Source organism: Coregonus lavaretus, assembly GCF_964263955.1.
Source record: "Coregonus lavaretus genome assembly, chromosome: 19".
NCBI classification, from domain to species: domain Eukaryota; kingdom Metazoa; phylum Chordata; class Actinopteri; order Salmoniformes; family Salmonidae; genus Coregonus; species Coregonus lavaretus.
The window spans coordinates 45,008,561-45,033,811 of record NC_140006.1 but is presented as its reverse complement, the minus strand read 5'-3'; the positions used below and the strand labels follow the sequence as shown (position 1 = coordinate 45,033,811).

Here is a 25,251-nt window from a genome sequence, read left to right as displayed (position 1 = left end):
AACACCATGGGACCACACAGCCGTCATAACGCTCAGGAAGGAGACGCGTTCTGTCTCCTAGAGATGAACATACTTTGGTGCGGAAAGTGCAAATCAATCCCAGAACAGCAGCAAAGGACCTTGTGAAGATGCTGGAGGAATCGGGTACAAAAGTATCTATATCCACAGTAAAATGAGCCATATATTGACATAACCTGAAAGGCCGCTCAGCAAGGCAGAAGTCACTGCTCCAAAACCGCCATAACAAAGCCAGACTATGGTTTGCAATTGCACATTGGGACAAAGATTGTGCTTTTTGGAGAAATGTCCTCTGGTCTGATGAAACAAAAATAGAACTGTTTAGCCATAATGACAATCGTTATGTTTGGAGGAAAAAGGGGGACGCTTGCAAGCCGAAGAACACCATCCCAACTTTGAAGCACGGGGGTGGCAGCATCATGCTGTGGGGGTGCTTTGCTGCAGGAGGGACTGGTGCACTTCACAAAATAAATGGCATCATGAGGAAGGAAAATGATGTGGATATATTGAAGCAACATCTCAAGACATCAGTCAGGAAGTTAAAGCTTGGTCGCAAATGACTCTTCCAAATGGACAATGACCCCAAGCATACTTCCAAAGTTGTGGCAAAATGGCTTAAGGACAACAAAGTCAAGGTATTGGAGTGGCCATCACAAAGCCCTGACCTCAATCCTATAGAAACTTTGTGGGCAGAACTGAAAAGGCGTGTGCAAGCAAGGAGGCCTACAAACCAGACTCAGTTACACCAGCTCTGTCAGGAGGAATGGGCCAAAATTCACCCAACTTATTGTGGGAAGCTTGTGGAAGGCTACCCGAAATGTTTGACCCAAGTTAAACAATTTAAAGGCAATGCTAGCAAATACTAATTGAGTGTATGTAAACTTCTAACCCACTGGGAATGTGATGAAAGAAATAAAAGCTGAAATAAATCATTCTCTCTACTATTATTCTGACATTTCACATTCTTAAAACAAAGTGGTGATCCTAACTGACTTAAGACAGGGAATTTTTAATAGGATAAATGTCAGGAATTGTGGAAAAAACTGAGTTTAAATGTATTTGGCTAAGGTGTATGTAAACTTCCGACTTCAACACCTGTTCTGAAAGGCCCCAGACTGTACATATTTACATCATTTAGCAGACACTCTTATCCAGAGCGACTTACAGTTAGTGAGTGCATACATTTTTCATACTGGCCCCCGGTGGGAATCAAACCCACAACCCTGGCGTTGCACGCGCCATGCTCTACCAACTGAGCTACAGGAGGCCTCAACTACCTCTACTAACCTGTACCCCCTGTATATAGCCTCACTACTGTTATTTTACTGATGCTCTTTAATTATTTGTTATTTTTCTTCTTTGTTTATTTTTACTTATCTATTTTTTTACTTAGAACTTATTTTTCTTAAAAATCAATTGTTGGTTAAGGGCTTGTAAGTAAGTATTTCAGCGTAAGGTCTACACGTGTTGTATTCGACGCATGTGACAAATTACATTTGATATTAAATTTGATTTGACATCTTGAAGCAAGTGGGGACAGCAGACTGGGATAGGGAGAGGTTGAATATGTCCGTAAACACTCCAGCCAGCTGGTCTGCGCATTCCCAGTCACCTTGCCGTGGTTAAATGCGGTAGTTTGCGCTTTCAGTTTTGCGCGAATGCTGCCATCTATCCATGTTTTTTGGTTTGGGTAGGTTTTAATAGTCACAGTGGAAACAACATCCCCTATACACTTCCTGATGAACACAGTCACCGTGTCCGTGTATACGTCAATGTTATTCTCAGAGGCAACCCGGAACATATCCCAGTCCGCGTTATCAAAACAATCTTGAAGCATGGATTCCGATTGTTCAGACCAGTGTTGAATATACCTTAGCACGGGTACTTTCGGTTTGAATTTCCAGCCTATAGGAAAGGAGGAGCAGGATGGAGTCGCGATCTGATTTGCTGAAGGGAGGGCGGGGGGAGGTTTGTAGCCACCCTGGAAGGGGGAGTAACAATAGTTGAGAGTTTTTTATGTGCGAGTACTACAGGCAATGTGTTGATAGAACTTTGGTAGTGTTGTTCCCCAAATTTGCTTTGTTAAAAACCCCAGCTACAATAAATGCGGCCTCAGGATATGTGGTTTCCAGTTTGCACAAAGTCCATTGTAGTTCCTTGAGGGCCGTCGTGGTGTCGGCTTGAGGGGGAATATACACGGCTGTGACTATAACCTAAGAGAATGATCTTGGGAGGTAATACGGTCTGCATTTGATTGTTAGGTATTCTAGGTCAAGTGAACAAAAGGACTTGAGTTTCTGTATGTTATCACAATCACACCATGAGTAGTTCATCATAAAACCTACACCACCGCCTTTCTACTTCCCGGAGAGTTCTTTATTCCTGTCTGCACGATTTACTGAGAACCCAGCTGGCTGTATGGACGGGGACAGTATATCTGGAGAGAGCCATGATTCATTGCATGTGGCATCTATCATATTCTTCCAAAATTCTGATGTATATAATATTTACAACGCCAACGTCAACAGTGCCTTAGACTCCTGTGAGTTCGGCATTCACTGCCTATACCTGATTGTAATTGGATGACAAGGCCAATCCTGTAAAAACAAACAACTTGATTGTGTCCCTGATTGACTAAGCTGCCTTGAAGCCGCCACAAAGAGGGCTTGAAGATAGTTTATTAGAGACTTAAATTCAAACTGCAGAGAGAGAGAGAGAGAGAGGGGAGGGAGAGCGATAGAAGAGGGAGAGGAAGAGAGAGAGAGAGAGAGAGAGAGAGAGAGAGAGAGAGAGAGAGAGAGAGAGAGAGAGAGAGAGAGAGAGAGAGAGAGAGAGAGAGAGAGAGAGAGAGAGAGAGAGAGAGAGAGAGAGAGAGAGAGAGAGAGAGAGAGAGAGAGAGAGAGAAACATCATGTTTTCATCCTTCGCACTCTCCCTTATGACTCTGGTCTGCTGTCTGTGATGTCACTGCTACCACTACCGACTGTATTGCATCCTACCCTTGTGTGAAAGAATAGCATTCATTACCAATGATAACATGAATAAACCTCAAACACCTGCCGTTAAGGCCTTAGAGACGACATACTGGGTACAGTGTACCTACCGGTCCTTTGAGAGTGACAGCGGAAGACTGAGCACAAGGGGAAATCTAATCAAAACCTCTGAGACCGTTCGCGTTGTTGAAGTGGTCACAATCAGAAACAAAAATAGTTCATAGATTTTGAGAAATTGTGCTCTTATTTTTTAGGTTCTTAGAGGCTTCTCTTTGATTGGGCGTCCTGGTTTTGTACCCTGGACTCTCAGCTGGGGGGACGCTCAGAAGGGGTGTGTGGTGTACGTCAATCCGTCATCAGGGAACCGTACTTTAGGATTTGCAGGTCAGGGGTCTAAGCTGGAAGGGTATTTCAATCAAGCAGGTATGTTTTGTTGCTAATGACCGGTTGCATTGGTCAGCGGTAGGGGAGACCGGGGCTGGTCGTCACACTTTTGACTTTTTCCTATATTCGAAGAAAATAGCAATTACTAGAACCAAGAGCAAAAATAAAATCTGCCCACTGGTACGTACTCCTAAGTACTTTGTTTTATCCAGCATACGCCCCCACCTTTATCCGAATGAAACTAAGCACTTGGGAGCATATACACCTACAAGTTTGAACATTGTATTTATGTTCCATATTACCATTTACTCTAATCCAGAACCTGGGACAAATGTTTTTACAAATGTGCGCATAACACCTCTCAATACATGTACCATAACCTAACCAGGCAATTCATTCAAAATGAAAAGCTGAAATGTCTTGAGTCAACCTTTTGTTATGGCAAGCCTAAATAAGTTCAGGAGTACAAATTGTGCTTATCGAGTCACATAATAAACTGCATGGACTCAGGCAAACACTTATATTAGTCTCTTTCTTAGTTATATCACCAAGAACTCCTTGGTGTTCCCACTGCTCTCTCATTTTAAAAAATTACACCTGAAGGAACAAATGATTTAAATACCAAAACAAACATCTTTTTTTTTTTTTTTTACATATTTCACAAAAGAGCGCTGTACGTTGTTATGTTATGTTAATCGCTTTTCGTATGTCATCTGTTATGACTTAATTACCATTAAGTATAAATAGTTACCATGATTATTTAAATTTAAAAAGGCTTTGTGAAAGGAAGTGTGACTTCAACGTATGCTAAGTAATTGTGTACTAAAGACACATTTTCATTTAGTAAATTACCATGGTGACAGCAAAGAGCAAACAGAAATGGTCTATTTTCCCCTGGTGTCATTTGAGTGCCAGTTTCAGTCTCTTTGGAACCTTAAATTACTGTTTATCACTCATTATGAACTTAAAGATACACTTTGGAAAGGTAGTAGCTAATAGTTTACATCAAAGCTTGCATGTATGGTTTGTCTGAGATGGTAAGAAACCACCTTAGTTTTAGGTGTGTGGTTGGGGAGGTGTGCCTCTTTCTGTCCGATAGGGTAATTTCAGTAAATTAAGGGAACCTTTTCATCCACCCGTTCCGCCATCCATCCATCCATCCATCCATCCATCCCTCCATTCCTCCATCCATCCCTCCATCCATCCACACAGATATTTCAATTAGATAGAAATAATTCAAATGTTCAATGATGCATTTTTAAGCTCCAATAAAATATTGCATCACTGTCATGTTTTATTAAGTGTTTATTAATGCCTTTTGATGAAGAGTTAATCCAAGGGATTACCGGTAACTGTTCCTTGTTGTTCATTGTTAATTCCACTATCCTTACATGACCCTTCCTCCTCCCTGGAGTTTTGCTTACAAAAAGCAAAGCAGTAATGAACATGCCAAATGTATAAATTTTCCGAAACCCCCCAAAAGGTTGCCGCTTCAGCCGTTGAGATGCAAAACAGATGGCGGGTGTGTAAGCGTCGGTCTCCAAGTCCCATCAGCAACCCACACCTGCAATGGGGTTATTCATGTCGCTTGTCTCGCTCTGCCTTCTGTTTTTTTAATTTTATTTTTTTAATCTCAGCTCTATTGTTTAGGTGCCTTTGATTCGGCCATTTTGATTCCTTCCCCCAACTGTCATCCCATTATTGGTTATGATGTGTTGTCCAGGGCTGGTTTTGACTGCCAGTGTTTTTACACAAAGGCCTGTGCTGTAATGGCAGACGATGAAGAAACAGAGCACCCTTTGTGATATGTTGGTCCAGCACTTGTCAAAGTTACTGTTTGAATGTATGTCTTTTCCACGTGGCTGCTGCCTTTACTAAATGGCTTGTATAGGTTTTTAATAGTAACTGGCTGGCTAACAAGTAGACCCACTCTAGTGTGACGGTGTCTGAGGTGTCGTGTCTCTAGCTGGCTAGGGGAGGGGGAGGGGGGGGGGGGTAATAGTGTTAATAGTGTTAAAAAGGCAAATGAAAAAAAGTCAGGTTACACCTTGTTTGCATCTGTTGTCACTGATAACTGTAATAATAATACACCTATAGTACACACTACATGACCAAAAGTATGTGGACACCTGCTCGTCGAACATTCCAAAATCATGGGCATTAATATGGAGTTGGTCCCCCCCCCCCCCCTTTGCTGCTATAACAGCCTCCACTCTTCTGGGAAGGCTTTCCACTAAATGTTGGAACATTGCTGCGGGGGACTTGCTTCCATTCAGCCATAAGAGCATTAGTGAGGTTGGGCACTGATGTTGGGCGATTAGGCCTGGCTCACAGTCAGCGTTCCAATTCATCCCAAAGGTGTTCGATGGGGTTGAGGTCAGGTCTCTGTTCAGGCCAGTCAAGTTCTTCCACACCGATCTCGACAAGCCATTATGGACCTCGCTTTGTGCACGGGGGCATTGTCATGCTGAAACAGGAAAAGGCCTTCCCCAAACTGTTGCCACAAAGTTGGAAGCACAGAATCGTCTAGAATTTCATTGCATGCTGTAGCGTTAAGACCATTATTCCTCCTCCACCAAACTTTACAGTTGGCACTATGCATTGGGACAGGTAGCGTTCTCCTGGCATCCGCCAAACCCAGATTTGTCCGTCGGACTGCCAGATAGTGAAGCGTGATTCATCCCTCCAGAGAACACGTTTCCACTGCTCCAGAGTCCAATGGTGGCGAGCTTTACACCACTCCAGCCGACACTTGGCATTGCGCATGGTAATCTTAGGCTTGTGTGTGGCTGCTCGGCCATGGAAACCCATTTCATGCTCCCGACGAACAGTTCTTGTGCTGACGTTGCTTCCAGAGGCAGTTTGGAACTCGGTAGTGAGTGTTGCAACCGAGGACAGACGATTTCTACGCGCCACATGCTTCAGCACTCGGCGGTCCCGTTCTGTGAGCTTGTGTGGCCTACCACTTCGCGGCTGAGCCATTGTTGCTCCTAGGTGATGACCGGGGCAGCTCTAGCAGGGCAGAAATTTTACAAACTGACTTGTTGGAAAGGTGGCATCCTATGATGGTGCCACGTTGACAGTCACTGAGCTCTTTAGTAATGGCCATTCTACTGCCAATGCTTGTCTATGGAGATTGCATGGCTGTGTGCTCGATTTTATACACTTGTCAGCAACGGGTGTGGCTGAAATAGCCCTATCCACTAATTTGAAGGGGTGTCCACATACTTTTGTGTATATATATATATATATATGTGTGTGTACCGAGCTTGAAAGGTTGAACAATACAGTATATATGGGTAAAGTCTGTGTTGCCCAGCGACAGCCCCAAAACATCAGCATCTGCATGGAGGAATGGGCCAAAATACCAGCAACAGTGTGTGAAAACCTTGTGAAGACTTACAGAAAACGTTTGACCTGTGTCATTGCCAACAAAGGGTATATAACAAAGTATTGAGAAACTTTTGTTATTGACCAAATACTTATTTTCCACCATAATTTGCAAATAAATTCATAAAAAATTCTACAATGTGATTTTCTGGATTTATTTTTCTCAATTTGTCTGTCATAGTTGACGTGTACCTATGATGAATATTACAGGCCTCTCTCATCTTTTTACGTGGGAGAACTTGCACAATTGGTGGCTGACTAAATACTTTTTTTCCCCACTGTATATATGTGTGTACCTATAGTATATATATATATATATATATATATATATATATATATATATATATATATATATATATATACCTACAATACCAGTAACCATTGGCACTTTTCAGTCAAGGGCCCTTTTTTGGGGAAATAGCATGAGCTTGAAAGGTTGAACAATACAGTATATATATATATATGGGTAAAGCATGCTATGTTCCAAGGGTGTATTCTATGATATATATCTCCCTGTAGGCTACTACCAATAACACCGTTTCTGAACCTCATAGAAATATACTGAACAAAAATATATAAACGCAACTTGTAAAGTGTTGGTCCCAAAGCAGAAAATGTGCTCATAAATAAACCAAACGGAAAATAAACCAAACACATAAATAACACTTCAATAAAATAAACGGTTTAATTATGCTATGCTATTATGATCCTAAAAGCCTTTAAACCTCTCAAAAAAGTCCTGTGCCAAAATATTCACTCACTGTTAAGTGTGAGGGGACAACACATATTAAGATACCTAAATAAATAAAACACTAAATCCATGCAGATAATCATGTGGGTTTAAACTTGAAAGCCTTGCATGGACGAGGTAGCGTATTTTGTGATTATACGTCAATTTATCCAGAAAATATACTGTTGTTGTTGCTGTACTCACTCTCTGACTGCATCCCAAATGGCAACCTTTTCCTTATATAGTGCACTACTTTTGACAAGGGCCCATAGGGCTTTGGTCAAAAGTAGTGCACTATATAGGGAATAGGATGCCATTTGGGATGTGGTCGCTGTTGTCATTTCCAGCTTGGAGGAGATTTTCTGTCAGATTGAGTTTGTGCTGACTCTGGCTCTTAGTAAGGGCAGGGTTCGTCACGGCCGGTGTTTTACCCAGCCAAGGCTGGGGGATTAGGCCACTGCAGCGCGTCGGGCCGGGGATAATCTTCTTATAGCACCACCTGATGGGCCTCCCCTGATAATCATCTTTTAAACACAGCACTTTCAAATGTTTTTTTTTTTTTTCAAGTGTGTCATAAATCGTAAGCCAGTCCGGGAATGGCTTTTCCACTTTAACGCTTAAACTATCCAAGGCAAACATCGTATGCACTGATTTCTGTGTGTGTGTGTGTGCGCGCGCGTGCCCAGTATGAGTTAATTGGCTTAAACTCGTACTGCCCCATATCCATTTGGTTTGGAACTGATATTTGGATCCCCTGTGATGGTGTTTTTGAGATCATTTCAAGGTGATAGCTAGTGGTTAATTGTAGTAGAATTCACACTCCTGTATTTGTCTATTTCAAATCAAATGTTATTTGTCACACGCTTCATAAACAACAGGTGCAGACTAACAGTGAAATGCTGACTGACGGACCTTCACAACAATACAGAGAGAAAAACAGAGAACTAATAGAAAGACAATAACACTAGGAATAAATACACAATGAGTAACGATAACTTGGCTTTATACACGGGGTACCAGTACCGAGTCCATGTTCAGGGGTACGAGGTAATAACTTGGATTTATACACGGGGTACCAGTACCGAGTCGATGTTCAGGGGTACGAGGTAATAACTTGGCTTTATACACGGGGTGCCAGTACCGAGTCCATGTTCAGGGGTACGAGGTAATAACTTGGCTTTATACACGGGGTACCAGTACCGAGTCGATGTTCAGGGGTACGAGGTAATAACTTGGCTATATACACTGGGTACCAGTACCGAGTCGATGTTCAGGGGTGCAAGGTAATAACTTGGATTTATATACGGGGTACTGTCATGAGAATTTCTATCTCTCTCAACCTAAGCTTGAATCATTATCAGGGGTTGTAAGGCTCTGGTTTTAATCATAAATGATTCAAGGTCCACAACCAGCAAGAATGATCTGTATTTTTAATCATGGAGAGCTCTGGCGCCAAAAAATACATACACAGCCTTTATACCCCCTGACACAAAAGGCACTTTGCTCCGCCCACCTTTACACAGCTTCTCAGTCCCCTTCACCCTGGAATGCTTTCTCAGCAGTTTCTAACTCCTCCCCCTCTGTTAGTGGGTTGACACTACATTATAACTCTAACACCGTTCACACATTTATACTGTATTTGGGGTGAAATCCTTTAGTCATTATTCTTAAAATACAAATTAATCTATCAATCCACCCCTTTGACTAAATGTTTTCACATTCAGGATAAATGTATTTTACAAGCATGATTAATCTCAGAGATTACGTCAGAACTAATAAACATTTCATCCAATGGCGGTCTTTCAGGGTCAAAATCCTCGTCATCCACCAGGCCTGGAGGATCGTTTTTCACATTCCCCTGGTCAGTGTCCGGAGTCGGTCCATCTCTCATCATTGTTGAGATACTGTATTTCACCAACGCCTTACTCACCAATCCTCGGACACAGGGAACAAGACAACAACCACATAATACAAGAATACCCATACAAACACTGACCGCCCCTAAGATGGTGGCTGCTATGGTTTTCCATTAACCAAACATTTAATCAAACCACCCTATCCACGATGTACTAACTTCTGAGTTCTCAGTTCATTCTTCACTTAGTGCAGTTAATTCTGCAAGAGCTCTGGTGACTGTCCCATCCAGTGTGGTGTTGTTAGGGATAAATGTGCAACAATGGCTTATCATTCTATAGACATTGGCCCTTTCTGCCTGATCCAGAGCCATCCTCTTTTACTAAGTCATGAGTGGGATGGCGGATAATTGCTCGGAGATCCCCTTTACTGCATCTCTAGTCTGGTTAATAAATCGTTGTTGGTTGTAATAGATATAATTTATCCAATCCACATTCTTGTTTATTGTCACCCACCAGAAAAATGTTGTTGTAAAACCCTCCCATATTTGATTCATAGCTTTGTATTCGTCTGGAACACCCCTGGGGATGCCTATACCATCTATCCAAATTGGGTTATTTCCTTCCTGACCTATATTTCTTCTCCTCCTGATTATTCTTCCTGTCACTGGTCTTTGATGACTAATTCTTACAGGTTTGGACCAACAACCTTCTGGTAATGTCTGTCGAATGCTCCCTTTGTTAGTACATGCCCACCACACATCAGTCAGAGGGATGGCAAGGTTCATAATTTTTTTCCCCCTCCTCTATCTAAATCAGTCACATTAATTATCTCCTTACAGCCATTAAAATCACCCAAGTTACGGGGTGCCATTTCTATGTCTGTAACACTGGTATTCGCCAGGAGTTAAAGTGAACCTAGGTGGGCTGGCCGAGTAAGTCAACTTTGCCCAATCCCTGTTCAATTGGCCTCTTTAGTGACCTTTACTATTGTTACTACCATCTCCGTGGGGATGTCGTTATACCTTCTTATCCTCCATCTGGACGTCCAGCCCACCTAGGTTCACTTTAACCTCCCTCATCACCATCTTTAAATCACGACCAATGTCATATCCCTCTTTACTCTCTACCATTTGGGTAAAATCCCTGTTATATGTAGGAAAAGCTAAGACTGTTTGGGAAGTGAGCAACTTTTTCCTCTTCATAAATTGTTCTTCCTCCTCAGAGTTCCAAATGATTTTACCATGGGCTGCCGTTGCCTTCCCATAGATAAGATCACTTAATTTACCAGTATGCAGTACATAATGGAGTACCCAAGCTTTACAGTAGTCTATCATTCCCAAAAAGCTCATCATCCTTCATCTATTTCTGGACAGCTAGTCCCTATCTTAAATTATCCTATCCAGCTTCCTATTACTACTATCTTCCTGATCTTATTACTAAATCAATGATCTAGGCAATAGCTGTTTCGCATTAGATTGTGCCTTCCTCTGATTAATGCAGCTCATTGCATTAATTTAGTTTCAAATACCAACTTGTTGTTTATTAAAGCCTAATAAAAAAATGAAATGTAAATGACAACATTTGATAATATCTCAACTTACTTCTATCCCGTAAAAGTAATCCAAAATTAGTACAATTGACTAGCAACAGGTATCTTTCATTCAGGGAAATATCTCTCCCTCTTCTGTTATTTTAATGTTTCAAATATCACCCAACAAACCGTTCCATCCCACAGCATAGTAAACACCACCTATGAACTGTTGAAAATCCCCTAAATTCAACATAACAACCCTTTATAAACATCATGCTGGGTGTGTTGTTTTTTATTTGAAAAACCAAATTGAAAAACAACAATCAAAGATAGCCAGGCCCAACTTAATTTGGTAGCTCCCTTTTACCACCTAAATACTGCCTAACTTCACTACTGCTCCCCCTAACAACATTCCAATGAGATAAGCTAATCTCTTTCTCCTGGTTATACATTTTGTTAACCTTCAATTACCATCAGTAATCTAAAGATGGTAGTACACACAAAACCTGATACAGATATCCCCAGTCCTAACCCATCAATAATTGTATCAATCTAATTCCTCATAACTCATAACTAATCCATAAAACCACTCAAAATTCCTCGAGTATACAATCATTATTTATTTGATTACCCTAAATCTCATGTCAAATGATCCATTATCAATTATTTGATCAACCCCCTAGGAAAATATTTCTCCCCTTCTATTGTTCCTGTTGAAGTGCCAAGTCAATAGTAGCCAATTCAAACGCCTCAAGGACTAGTCACGCCTTATCTTCCTCACGCTCAAAGCTTGGGAAATAGACGTCTGTTAGGCTTCTCTCTCTTTTCTTTATTTCCTCCTCCCCTGGATCTGCATCGAAAAGAGTTATGGCCTGTCTTACCACAGTATCTGCATGGGGCCTCACACTCTCTTGCGAAATGCCCTCCTTTGTTACAGTTGAAGCAATCTACCTCCCCCGCTGTAGCCTTCACTTTTCCCTGCCTTATACCCGCTATTTCCCCAATAGTGGCCATCAGGTACTCTGCTCCTTTCTGCTCTTTCTTGGCTCTGTCCTGTCTGTTATTCTGCTCATGATGGATTGCATGTCTCTCTGAGGCTATTACACAATTCAGTTATTTTTACCTTTATATTGCCAATTTACTATTACTTTAAACATTGCAACCTGTTGCATTGATGTTCTTAAAATATAAAGCTATTGTTTAATAACTTCACACTTATAACCAATGTTTATTCAATCCATCATCCTAATAGTAAAAACGATATCCCATTGTTCACGTAACGAAACCAAATTATCGTTTTAGAATTCACCACTTATTGTCATACACCACTGGTGTTACCCAACCTATACAATAAAGTAATGACCATTTGAATTCATCAAAGCACTTCCTTCCAGTCAAGTCTTTAGACCTCTACTTGAAATCTTACAGCTCAATCTAACTCGCTGGACTGTCTCTATTTTTTCCCCGCTAACCAGAGCCATAAATTATTCTCCTTTGTCCTCAACTCAATTTTCACAGCTCTATCACCATTTCAGTTCGCTATTCAATTACTTTAACTGTTCTCTCTGATTCGGCCCTAATTAATAAAACAAATACTTGATATCGTTGATAAGCATACATTTAATGATATTCCTATCATCTGAACTATGTACTGTCTCTCACCCCCCCCCCTGCTCCTTCCTACACAACGGGGGAGGCGTGGGGACCTGCCCTAACCATCTTCCTTCTTAGGAAATAATGTCATTCATACATGTAACAGTTGTATTAAGAGGCAAGACCTGAAAATGGTTTTCTACTAGGATCAACAACCAATTTGACAGAGCTTGAATAATTTTGAAAAGAATAATGGGCAAATGTTGCACACAATCCATGTGTGGAAAGCTCTGGGAGACTTACCCAGAAAGTCTCAGCTGTAATCACTGCTTCTACAAAGTATTGTTCAGGGTCCTATTGGTTCCAGATTTGGTGCATCGGTACCGCTTGCCGTGTGGTAGCAGAGAGAACAGTCTGTGACTTGGGTGGCTGGAGTCTTTGAGACATTTATTTTTGTTGTTCTGCAACGGACCTAGCTGGTAATTAAAATATACACACATTTATCATGTCATGGTATACAAATATGACACCAGGTTCTACTAACAATACTATATATCAACCTAATGAAAACATACCAATGTAACATTATTATTATTATTATTATTATTATTATTATTATTATTATTATTATTATTATTATGAGTATTGTTGAAAGGGTCATCATATTGGTAAGAGGCTAATGCTGACCTCGCGCAGGACGGTTCAATGGGGATTTTGTAGGTGCTGTAATGGTCTCCTGAATGTGTTGCTTCCATCATATGATATCTGCCAAGTCCCAACCTTAAAGACTGTGGTATTGCCTTTCCTCTCAATGTATGACCAATATGACCTTCCGTATTGTCATGTCTGAGTCGTACAGTATATCTCTTGGTGTGACCTGTTGTCATCTCTGTCATGTTGTCTGTGCATTTTTATTCTAAATGTTGATTGGCTCTTCTTTTTCACTCCGTGGTCCAGTACGGAGCCCCTTAGGGGTCATGGGGTCATGGTTGAGAAAAGAAATCAGCCAGGCTAATCCGTTCCCTCAGATAGGCTCCAGAAATCCACAAGGAATCAGGAGTAGCTTATCCTCTGTTCCATCGTTTATCAAGTTAGCCATATCATCCATAGTTCTGAAAAGGGAGTCAAAATTCTGTAAAAAAATGGGGTTATCTCAATAATATATTCAAACGATGAGGAAAATCGTTGTATTTCATGGCCCAGATTGAAGCAGAATTCAATTAACTCTGATCAATCCATGATAAGGACATGCACTCGAATCTGCAGGGGAGATCCAAAGGAACTAATTAATAAATAGAGGGAATTAATTAAAAACAACTTTTGAGGGAACACATTTTTATATTGAGGGAACGCATTTATTATATTGACAGAATTAATTTGTATATTGAGGGAACAAATACAAAATCTGAGGCAACGGATGAAAAGAAACGAGGGAACGGATTAGCCTGGCATTTTTTTTTTTTTCTCCACTTTAGGACCCCTAAGGGACTCCGTAATATTAAGACAGCTCTCAACAGGTGATCAAAACAAGAACCTGCTGAGACTGAGGCTGTCTTAATACAGACACCATACTCTAGAAATGCAAGACAACTTCCTGCAAAGGCCAATAAAAATAAATTGACCTGAACTGAATGTAACCTTTGGTCGTCTGTCCCCTGCAGGTCATTGAGACCATCAGTGCTGTGGACCGAGACGAGCCTCAGAGTGGACACCGCTTCTTCTTCTCCCTGACCGCCGAGGCTGCTGGGAATCTCAACTTCACCCTGAGAGACAACAAAGGTAAGCGCCAGACCCGGAAAGGGTAAGGGTAAAGGTTAGGGTTTAGGGTAGAGATCTCCCAAGGATCCAGGATAGCACTAACCGGCCAGACACATGGTTATTTTGGGCCAATTAAATTTGGATAGTTGGCAGCAGGACAGCCTAAAGGAATAATGGTGCAATTCAAAATGGATGCTTAGTCACCAGGCAGGAGTAGCTCCACAACCATAGTGGTTTCCTTGCCTTGATTGACAATTTTCCATTACGTAAACCCCATATCAGCTAACGTTTGTCATGATTTGTTGGAATCCACCAAGTATTACTGTCTGAACACAATTTGATCAGTGTATTGATATGCCTCCCCCCCAGACAACACCGCTTCTGTGCTGACCAAGCGAGGGAGCTTCCAGCGCCGTCACCAGACCGTGTACCGCCTCCCCGTCCTCATCATGGACAGCGGGAGCCCCGCCCTCAGCAGCACCAACACCCTGTCCATCCGGGTGTGCGACTGCGACCCTGATGGGGCCCCCCAGTCATGTGGGAGTGAGAAGTCCATGCTCTCAGCGGGCCTCAGCACCGGAGCCCTCGTCGCCATCCTGGCCTGCATCCTCACACTACTGGGTAAGCCATTTTACCAAAAAACACATCAGGGCCACATCAGTCCTGCAAGCTGCTTAATGTGGCCCCTAGACTGATATTTGATGTTTTACTACATCAACAGTGTACACTGTTGGATTATAAAATGCTGAGTATGTACACTGTTGGAGTAGGACGCTGTGTCTCACCAATCACAGTTGCGAGATTAATTAATAACATTACAAGACAGTTGAAGGAGTTCCAGGTTTTCACATTAACAACTTCACTGTAGAACATCTGGCATGAACTATTTCACTGTGGAACATCAGGCATTAACAACTTCACTGTGGAACATCAGGTATGAACAACTTCACTGTAGAACATCAGGTATGAACAACTTCACTGTAGAACATCAGGTATTAACAACTTCACTGTAGAACATCAGGTATTAACAACTTCACTGTAGAACATCAGGTGTTAACAACTTCACGTATGAACAACTTCACTGTAGAACATCAGACATTAACAACTTCACTGTGGAACATCAGGTATGAACAACTTCACTGTAGAACATCAGGTATTAACAACTTCACTGTAGAACATCAGGTATTAACAACTTCACTGTAGAACATCAGACATTAACAACTTCACTGTGGAACATCAGGTATGAACAACTTCACTGTAGAACATCAGGTATGAACAACTTCACTGTAGAACATCAGGTATGAACAACTTCACTGTAGAACATCAGACATTAACAACTTCACTGTAGAACATCAGGTGTTAACAACTTCACGTATGAACAACTTCACTGTAGAACATCAGACATTAACAAGTTCACTGTAGAACATCAGGTGTTAACAACTTCACGTATGAACAACTTCACTGTAGAACATCAGGTATTAACAACTTCACTGTAGAACATCAGGTGTTAACAACTTCACGTATGAACAACTTCACTGTAGAACATCAGGTGTTAACATTTTTTTACATTTTACTCATTTAGCAGGGCGACTTACAATTAGTGCATTCATCTTAAAGGTTGACTTTGGGCAAAAATGCAAAAATAATGTATTTAAACTGTATAAATGATCAATGCACCATTATACCAGGTCATTTAATGCTTCAAAACAAAAGAAAATGGATGAATGAGATATTTAGCTACAGAAGTGCCATTTCTTACTGATCTCTACAGCTTCCTTCCGAAAACAAATCCTTTTGAAGTGACGTCAACACGTGCTGGAGGAGTTACTGGCTAGCTAAACCACCAAAGGAACATCCTATTTTTGTTTGAAAATTAAGAAAGAGGAGTTGGACCGTTTTCGGTTGACATTTAAAATAGCTAGGTGAGACAACAACACATCACAATCATATCAAGACACATTTTCCTTCAACAAAGTATTTATCAGCAAAGTCAGTGCTAGTAGGAAAACACAAGTGCCTTTTTTTATGGACTTCACTATAGAAGATCTGGGGGAAAAAATATGTTTTGATATTTCGATATGGGAGCCGTTGAACAGTGATCATTGAACTTTTCACGTTACATGAATTTTGCCCCAGTTAACCCATAAGAGTCTAACCCCTGTCTAAGCCGGGGGAGGGGGGTAATACTAAGCTATATGGAATTGTTTTAAGAGTGTCATACAAAGGATGATTTTGCTATTTGAGTTTGAATTTTAAGACCCCTTGAAGTATCAAAAAAATATACTCCAAAAATATTTTATGAAAAATTATGTTTGGCCTTACTGCTATTAGCACATACAAACGGATTGAATTACATATGCATTACATGAAACAAATGATAGTCCCCCCAAAAAATCAAAAGGAAGTGTCTAATCTATATCTGAGAGTATTTTTTTTTTTTTTTACATGTATTTAAGCCCTTATTTTTGGCACTAAACAGTCTCCATATACAGTGCCTTGCAAAAGTATTAATCCCCCTTGGCGTTTTTCGTATTTTGTTGCATTACAACCTGTAATTTCAATTGATTTTTATTTGGATTTCATATAATGGACATAAACAAAATAGTCCAAATTGGTGAAGTGAAATGAAAAAAATTACTTGTTTCAAAACATTATTTAAAATGTAATAACGGAAAAGTGGTGCGTTTATGTATTCACCCCCTTTGCTATGACGCCCCTAAATAAGATCTGGTGCAACCAATTACCTTCAGAAGTCACATAATTAGTTAGATTGAACACAGGTGGACTTTATTTAAGCGTCACATGATCTGTCTGATCTGTCAATTCCAGTGGGTCAGAAGTGTACATACACTAAGTTGACTGTGCCTTTAAACAGCTTGGAAAATTCCAGAAAATGATGTCATGGCTTTAGAAGCTTCTGATAGGCTAATTGACATAATTTGAGTCAATTGGAAGTGTACCTGTGGATGTATTTCAAGGCCTACCTTCAAACTCAGTGCCTCTTTGCTTGACATCATGGGAAAATCAAAAGAAATCAGCCAAGACCTCAGAAAACAAAATTCTAGACCTCCACAAGTCTGGTTCATCCTTGGGAGCAATTTCCAAACGACTGAACGTACCACGTTCATCTGTACAAACAATAGTACGCAAGTATAAACACCATGGGACCATGCAGCCGTCATACCGCTCAGGAAGGAGACACATTCTGTCTCCTAGAGATTAACGTATTTTGGTGCGAAAAGTGCAAATCAATCCCAGAACAACAGCAAAGGACCTTGTGAAGATGCTGGAGGAAACAAGCACAAAAGTATCTATATCCACAGTAAAACGAGTCCTATATCGACATAACCTGAAAGGCTGCTCAGCAAGGAAGAAGCCACTGCTCCAAAACCGCCATAAAAAAGCCTGACTACAGTTTGCAACTGCACATGGGGACAAAGATCATACTTTTTGGAGAAATGTCCTCTGGTCTGATGAAACAAAAATAGAACATTTTGGCCATAATGACCATTGTTATGTTTGGAGGAAAAAGGGGAAGGCTTGCAAGCCGAAGAACACCCTCCCAATCATGAAGCACGGGGGTGGCAGCATCATGCTGTGGGTGTGCTTTGCAGCAGGAGGGACTGGTGCACTTCACAAAATAGATGGCATCATGAGGAAGGAAAATGATGTGGATATATTGAAGCAACATCTCAAGACATCAGTCAGGAAGTTAAAACTTGGTGGCAAATGGGTCTTCCAAATGGACAATGACTCCAAGCATACTTCCAAAGTTGTGGCAAAATGGCTTAAGGACAACAAAGTCAAGGTAATGGAGTGGCCATCACAAAGCCCTGACCTCAATCCTATAGACAATTTGTGGGCAGAACTGAAAAAGCGCGCACGAGCAAGGAGGCCTACAAACCTGACTCAGTTACACCAGCTCTGTCAGGAGGAATGGGCCAAAATTCACCCAACTTATTGTGGGAAGCTTGTGGAAGGCTACCCGAAACGTTTGACCCAAGTTATACAATTTAAAGGCAATGCTACCAAATACTAATTGAGTATATATAAACTTCTGACCTACTGGGAATGTGATGAAAGAAATAAAAGCTGAAATAAATCATTCTCTCTACTATTATTCTGACATTTCACATTCTTAAAATAAAGTGGTGATCCTAACTGAGCTAAGACAGGGAATTTTTACTAGGATTAAATGTCAGGAATTGTGAAAAACTGAGTTTAAATGTATTTGGCTACGGTGTATGTAAACTTCAGACTTCAACCGTATACACCTGTTCTGAAAGGCCCCACAGTCTGCAACACCACTAAGCAAGGGGCACCACCATGCAAGCGGCACAATGAAGACCAAGGAGCTCTCCAAACAGGTCAGGGACAAAGTAGTGGAGAAGTACAGATCAGGGTTGGGTTATTAAAACATATCTGAAACTTTGAACATCCTACGGAGCACCTTTAAATCCATTATTAAAAAATTGAAAGAATATGGCACCACAACAAACCTGCCAAGAGAGGGCCGCCCACCAAACTCACGGAGCAGGCAAGGAGGGCATTAATCAGAGAGGCAACAAAGAGACCAAAGATAACCCTGAAGGAGCTGCAAAGCTACACAGCAGAGATTGAAGTGTCTGTCCATAGGACCACTTTAAGCCGTACACTCCACAGAGATGGGCTTTATGGAAGAGTGAAAAGAAAAAAGCCATTGCTTAAAGAAAAAAATAAGCAAACACGTTTGGTGTTCGCCAAAAGGCATGTGGGAGACTCCCCAAACATATGGAAGAAGGTACTCTGGTCAGATGAGACAACAAATGGAGCTTTTTAGCCATCAACAAAAACGCTATGTCTGGCGCAAACCCAACACCTCTCATCACCCCGAGAACACCATCCCCATAGTAAAGCATGGTGGTGGCAGCATCATGCTGTGGGGATGTTTTTCATCAGCAGGGACTGGGAAACTTGTCAGAATGAAGGAATGATGGATGTCGCTAAATACAGGGAAATTGTTGAGGGAAACCTGTTTCAGTCTTCCAGAGATTTGAGACTGGGACGGAGGTTCATCTTCCAGCAGGACAATGACCCTCAGCATACTGCTAAAGCAACACTCGAGTGGTTTAAGGGGAAACATTTACATGTCTTGGAATGGCCTAGTCAAAGCCCAGACCTCAATCCAATTGAGAATCTGTGGTATGACTTAAAGATTGCTGTACACCAGCAGAACCCATCCAACTTGAAGGAGCTGGAGCAGTTTTGCCTTGAAGAATGGGCAAGAATCCCAGTGGCTAGATGTGCTAAGCTTATAGAGACATACCCCAAGAGACTTGCAGCTGTAATTGCTGCAAAAGGTGGCTCTACAAAGTATTGACTTTGGGGGGGTGAATAGTTATGCACGCTCAAGTTTTCTGTTTTTTTTTGTTATTTATTGTTTTTTTCACAATAAAAAATATTTTGCATCTTCAAAGTGGTAGGCATGTTGTGTAAATCAAATGATACAAACCCCCAAAAAATCCATTTTAATTTCAGGTTGTAAGGCAAAAAAATAGGAAAAATGCCAAGGGGGGGTGAATATGTCCGCAAGCCACTGTATAAACTAACAGTCAAAAGTTTGGACACACCTACTCATTCAAGGGTTTTTCTTTATTTGTACTATTCTTTACATTGTAGAATAATTGTGAAGACATCAAAACTATGAAATAACACATATGGAATCGTGTAGTAACTAAACAAGTGTTAAACTAATCAAAATAAATGTTCTATTTGAGATTCTTCAAATTGCCACCCTTTGCCTTGATGACAGCTTTGCACACTCTTGGCATTCTCTCAACCAGCTTCACCTGGAATGTTTTTCTAACAGTCTTGAAGGAGTTCCCACATATGCTGAGCACTTGTTGGCTGCTTTTCCTTCACTCTGTGGTCCAGCTCATCCCAAACCATCTCAATTGGGTTGAGGTCGGGTGATTGTGGAGGCCAGGTCATCTGATGCAGCACTCCATCACTCTCCTTCTTGGTCAAATAGCCTGAAATAGTGGCCAGATTGTTGCTGCTGTATTTGTCTGAGTTATTAGTTGATTGTTTGATGAGAGTCCCGTTTTGTCCCATTTCAAAGCCCCATTTGTCCCAATTCATTCTCTCTGATTAGCGAACCAGTCAGTACATTTTTGGGCCAGAGGTAGTGATGCTCAGAGGTAGTACAAGCCAGATTTATGGTTTGGATTGATTGGTTTATTGCTTAGATAATTGCTGGTTTTCAAACAAAAAAATGAAATTTCCATCTCAGGCTTTTCCATCTCAGGCTGCTTTATGAAGAGGTTTTTAGGTTGAAACACGTTGTGCCATGCATAAGGGGGATTTTCTCCACTGAGATTCACATTATGTGTGACTGACAACCCAAATCATTTGGGTTCCTGGATCCTTTCACAGCATTATAAGGCTGCGTTGAGACAATGACTTATCAATGATCCAAGTCCAGCTCATTTAATCCTTACCATTGTGTCGCTGAGTTGTCATAATGATTCAGCAAATGTACATTATCCTAGGGGCGTTGGAAGACACAACGTAAATAACCTAATTTATGTCCCTCTTACTGCCCGGAATGCCTCTGCTGATCCTACAGCTATTGTATAAAGTAATCATATGCTGATGATCCAGAGTAATACTGTTAGCACTGAGGTGGTGTTCCATAGTAGGAAGTCCATTGTGTGCAGCTCACCCTGCACTAATAAAAATAACCAGAGTATGTCTACCTCTGCTAAGCTTCCCAGTAAAGCAAGAAAAAAAATCAAGCATCCCAGAAAAGTGTTAAAAATAGCCCACGTTAACATATGTAGCTTAAGAAACAAGGTTCATAAAATCAATAATTTGCTAGTAACAGATGACATTTATAGTCTGACAATCTCTGAAACTCATTTAGATAATACCTTTGATGATACAGTGGTAGCAATACAAGGTTATGACATTTACGAAAAAGACAGAAATGCGGTTTATATTCAGAACCACATTCCTGTAAAGCTTAAAGAGGATCTCATGTTAAATACTGTTGAAGTAATATGGCTACAGGTTCACCTGCCTCACCTAAAGCCCATTCTGGTGGGAAGCTGCTATAGACCACCAAGTGCTAACAGTATCTGGATAACGTGTGAAATGCTTGATAATATATGTGATATCAATAGAGAGGTATACTTTCAAGGGTGATTTTAAATATTGACTGTCTTTCATCAGGCTGCCCACTCAAGAGAAAGCTTCAAACTGTAACTAGTGCCTGCAACCTGGTTCAGGTTATCAATCAACCTACCAGGGTGGTTACAAACAGTACAGGAATGAAATCGTCAACATGTATTGATCATATCTCTACTAATGCTGCAGAAATTTGTTTGAAAGCAGTATCCAAATCCATCGGATGTAGTGATCACAATATAGTAGCCATATCTAGGAAAACCAAAGTTCCAAAGGCTGGGCCTAATATTGTGGAAGAGGTCATACATGAAGTTCTGTAGTGATTCCTATGTTGTTGATGTGTAGAATATTTGTTGGTCCGTGGTGTGTAATGACGAGCAACCAGACGCTGCACTTGACACATTTATGGAATTGCTTATCCCAGTTACTAATAAGCATGCACCCATTAAGAAAATGACTGTAAAAACTGTGAAATCCCTGTGGAATGATGAGGAATTGAAACATTTTATGGTTGAGAGGGATGAGGCAAAAGAGATGGCAAATAGGTCTGGCTGTACAATCAATTGGCAAACGTACTGCAAATTTACTAACAACATGCCACTGGCTTTGAGTAAAGCCAGTGTGTCTATGTATGCGGATGACACAACACTATACACAGTGACTGAAATGACAGCAACACTTAACAAAGTCCTCGAATGGGTTGCAAGGAATAAGTTAGTCCTAAATATTTCAAAAACTAAAAGCATTGTATTTGGGACAAATCATTTACTAAACCCTAAACCTCAACTAAATCTTGTAATTAATAATGTGGAAATTGAGCAAGTTGAGGAGACTAAATTGCTTGGAGTAACCCTGGATTGTAAACTGTCATGGTCAAAACATATTGATACAACAGTAGCTAGGATGGGGAAAAGTCTGTCTATAATAAAGTGCTGCTCTACCTTCTTAACAGCGTTATCAACAAGGCAGGTCCTACAGGCCACAGTTTTGTCACACCTGGACTACTGTTCAATCGTGTGGTCAGGTGCCACAAAGATGGACTTGGGAAAATTGCAATTGGCTCAGAACAGGGCAGCACGGCTGGCCCTTAAATGTACACAGAGCTAACAATAATATGTCAATCTCTCCTGGCTCAAAGTGGAGGAGAGATTGACTTCATCACTACTTGTATTTGTGAGAGGTATTAACATGTTGAATGCACCGAGGTGTCTGTTTGAACTACTGGCACACAGCTCGGACACCCATGCATACCCCACAAGACATGCCACCAGAGGTCTCTTCACAGTCCCCAAGTCCAGAACAGACTACAGGAGGCGCACAGTACTACATAGAGCCATGACTACATGGAACTCTATTCCACATCAAGTAACTCATGCCAGCAGTAAAATTTAGATAGAGTAGAGGCCTGAGGGCACACACTTAATATGTTGTGAAATCTGTTATGATTGTATTGTAATGTTTTTGTAATGTTTTTAAAATGTATAACTGCCTTAATTTCGCTGGACCCCAGGAAGAGTAGCTGCTGCCTTGGCAGCAGCTAATGAGGATCCATAATAAATACAAATACAAATGTTGGGAGGTGCCATGATCCAACCAAGCTCCTCGTGTATCTTGTAGCTAGGGGATGTAAGAATAATATGCCATTTAGCAGACGCTTTTATTCAAAGCAACTTACAGTCATGTGTGCATAAATTTTTTACCTATGGGTGGTCCCGGGGATCGAACCCACTACCCTGGCATTACAAGCCCCGTGCTCTACCAGCTGAGCTACAGAGGACCATATTGAGCTACAGAGGACCACATTGAGCTACAGAGGACCATATTGACCTACAGAGGACCACATTGAGCTACAGAGGACCGCATTGAGCTACAGAGGACCATATTGAGCTACAGAGGACCACATTGAGCTACTATCCTTGTATTTCTAAAGACCCACATCATCTTCAGACACCCAAAAGTTATCCTGTCTGTGGCACTGGGCTTGCGTCTCAAATGGCACCCTATTCCCTTTGTAGTGCACTACTTTTGACCAACCTGTTCAAAGGTAGCGCCCTATGTAGAGTACAGGGTGAATTGTGAGACGAAGACTAGGATTTAGTCCTCCGCTGCAAAATCCTCAACCGAGCCGACATTTTGTGCCAACTAAGCCTATTCCGTCATGGTCGAGGGTGCGGGGGCTAGCGGATACGCAAAGAGCCAGGAGGGAGAATGTGGAATAAACTGAAAATTACAATATTATTTAAATGGGGATTTAACTACCGATGCATTTACTTTGTTGGTCACTTATGGTGCTTTGAGTCACACTGGGAGAGAAGCACAAGGCCCCAAGCTAAGTTGTACCCACTGAAGCAGTTTGGTTGTTGTTTCCATTCAACACATTCGTCCCGATTCATGGCCATTTTAATTGCACCAACTCGTTTGTGTTCAGTAGGAGGGACTAAATAAAGCATATTTATGTGGCTCAATACTTGTAATGAGGCAAGATTGGAGGTTGCTGTTCTTTTCTGTACTCTCGAGGCAATCTAACGAATTTCGGGGGGAGCTCCTCAAACGATGACAGCAGCTGTTCCAGAGGTCTCTGTGCGGTCACAGTACTGCACCGTTGTTCCCTCTGCTTTGTAACGCTGGAACCATGAATAGATCAACCATAAATGTAGAGGTCACGTAAGGTCATCTGACACATAATTGGATGTGTCTCAGAATGGTTGTTTTTATTTTTTATATTGTTATATTTTTATGTTATATTTCCAGCGAGGCGATATAGCCCGGAGTCATTACAATTATTTTGTATTGCACCAACTAATGAAAAACATTAAAAGGGGTCAATCTGAAGTTGCTACATCCGTTTTTTAGACTTTTTAATTAATTATGTTATGATTCTTGAAAAATATAACTTTAAAATGGCTCATACCCCCATCAGAATTCAAAATATGATCTTGTTTCACACCTTTGTTTGTAAACATTGTAAATGTAAACACACACTGTATCACCTGATGTGTATATATACACTATATACAGTATACGCTACCAGTCAAAAGTTTGGACACTCGTACTCATTCAAGGGTTTTTCTTTATTTTTACTATTTTCTACATTGTAGAATAATAGTGAAGATGTCAAAACTATGAAATAACACATATGGAATCATGTAGTAACCAAAAAAAATATTTTTTTTGATTTGAGATTCTTCAAATAGCCACCATTTGCCTTGATGACAGCTTTGCACAACGCTTCACCTGGAATGATTTTCCAATAGTCTTGAAGGAGTTCCCACATATGCTGAGCACTTGTTGGCTGCTTTTCCTTCACTCTGCCGTCCAACTCATCCCAAACCATTTCAATTGGGTTGAGGTCGGGTGATTGTGGAGGCCAGGTCATCTGATGCAGCACTCCATCACTCTCCTTTTTGGTCAAATAGCCCTTACACAGCCTGGAGGTGTGTTTTCGGTCATTGTCCTGTTGAAAAATAAATGATAGTCCCACTAAGCGCAAACCAGATGGGATGGTGTATCGCTGCAGAATGCTGTGGTAGCCATGCTGGTTAAGTGTGCCTTGAATTCTAAATAAATCACAGACAGTGTCACCAGCAAAGCACCCCCACACCATCACACCTCCTCCTCCTCCATGCTTCACGATGGGAACCACACATGTGGAGATCATCCGTTCACCTCAAATTTGGACTCATCAGACCAAAGGACAGATTTCCACCGGTCTAATGTCCATTGCTCATGTTTCTTGGCCCAAGCAAGTCTCTTCTTATTATTGGTGTCCTTTAGTAGTTGTTTCTTTGCAGCAATTCGACCATGAAGGCCTGATTCACACAGTCTCCTCTGA

General features: G+C 41.1%; 1 protein-coding gene across 1 annotated transcript in view; it reads left to right on the top strand.

Moving 5' to 3' along the window:
• LOC311146911 (cadherin-7-like) overlaps positions 1-25,251 on the top strand; it is a gene marked incomplete at its 5' end in the record, with an annotated part of 116,960 nt that overhangs the window by 77,210 nt on the left and 14,499 nt on the right. The window contains 2 exons of the mRNA XM_084183538.1: positions 14,156-14,273; positions 14,622-14,873. Of these exons, the coding sequence (XP_084039664.1) occupies positions 14,156-14,273; positions 14,622-14,873 (370 nt within the window). The remainder of the gene's footprint in view (positions 1-14,155; positions 14,274-14,621; positions 14,874-25,251) is intronic.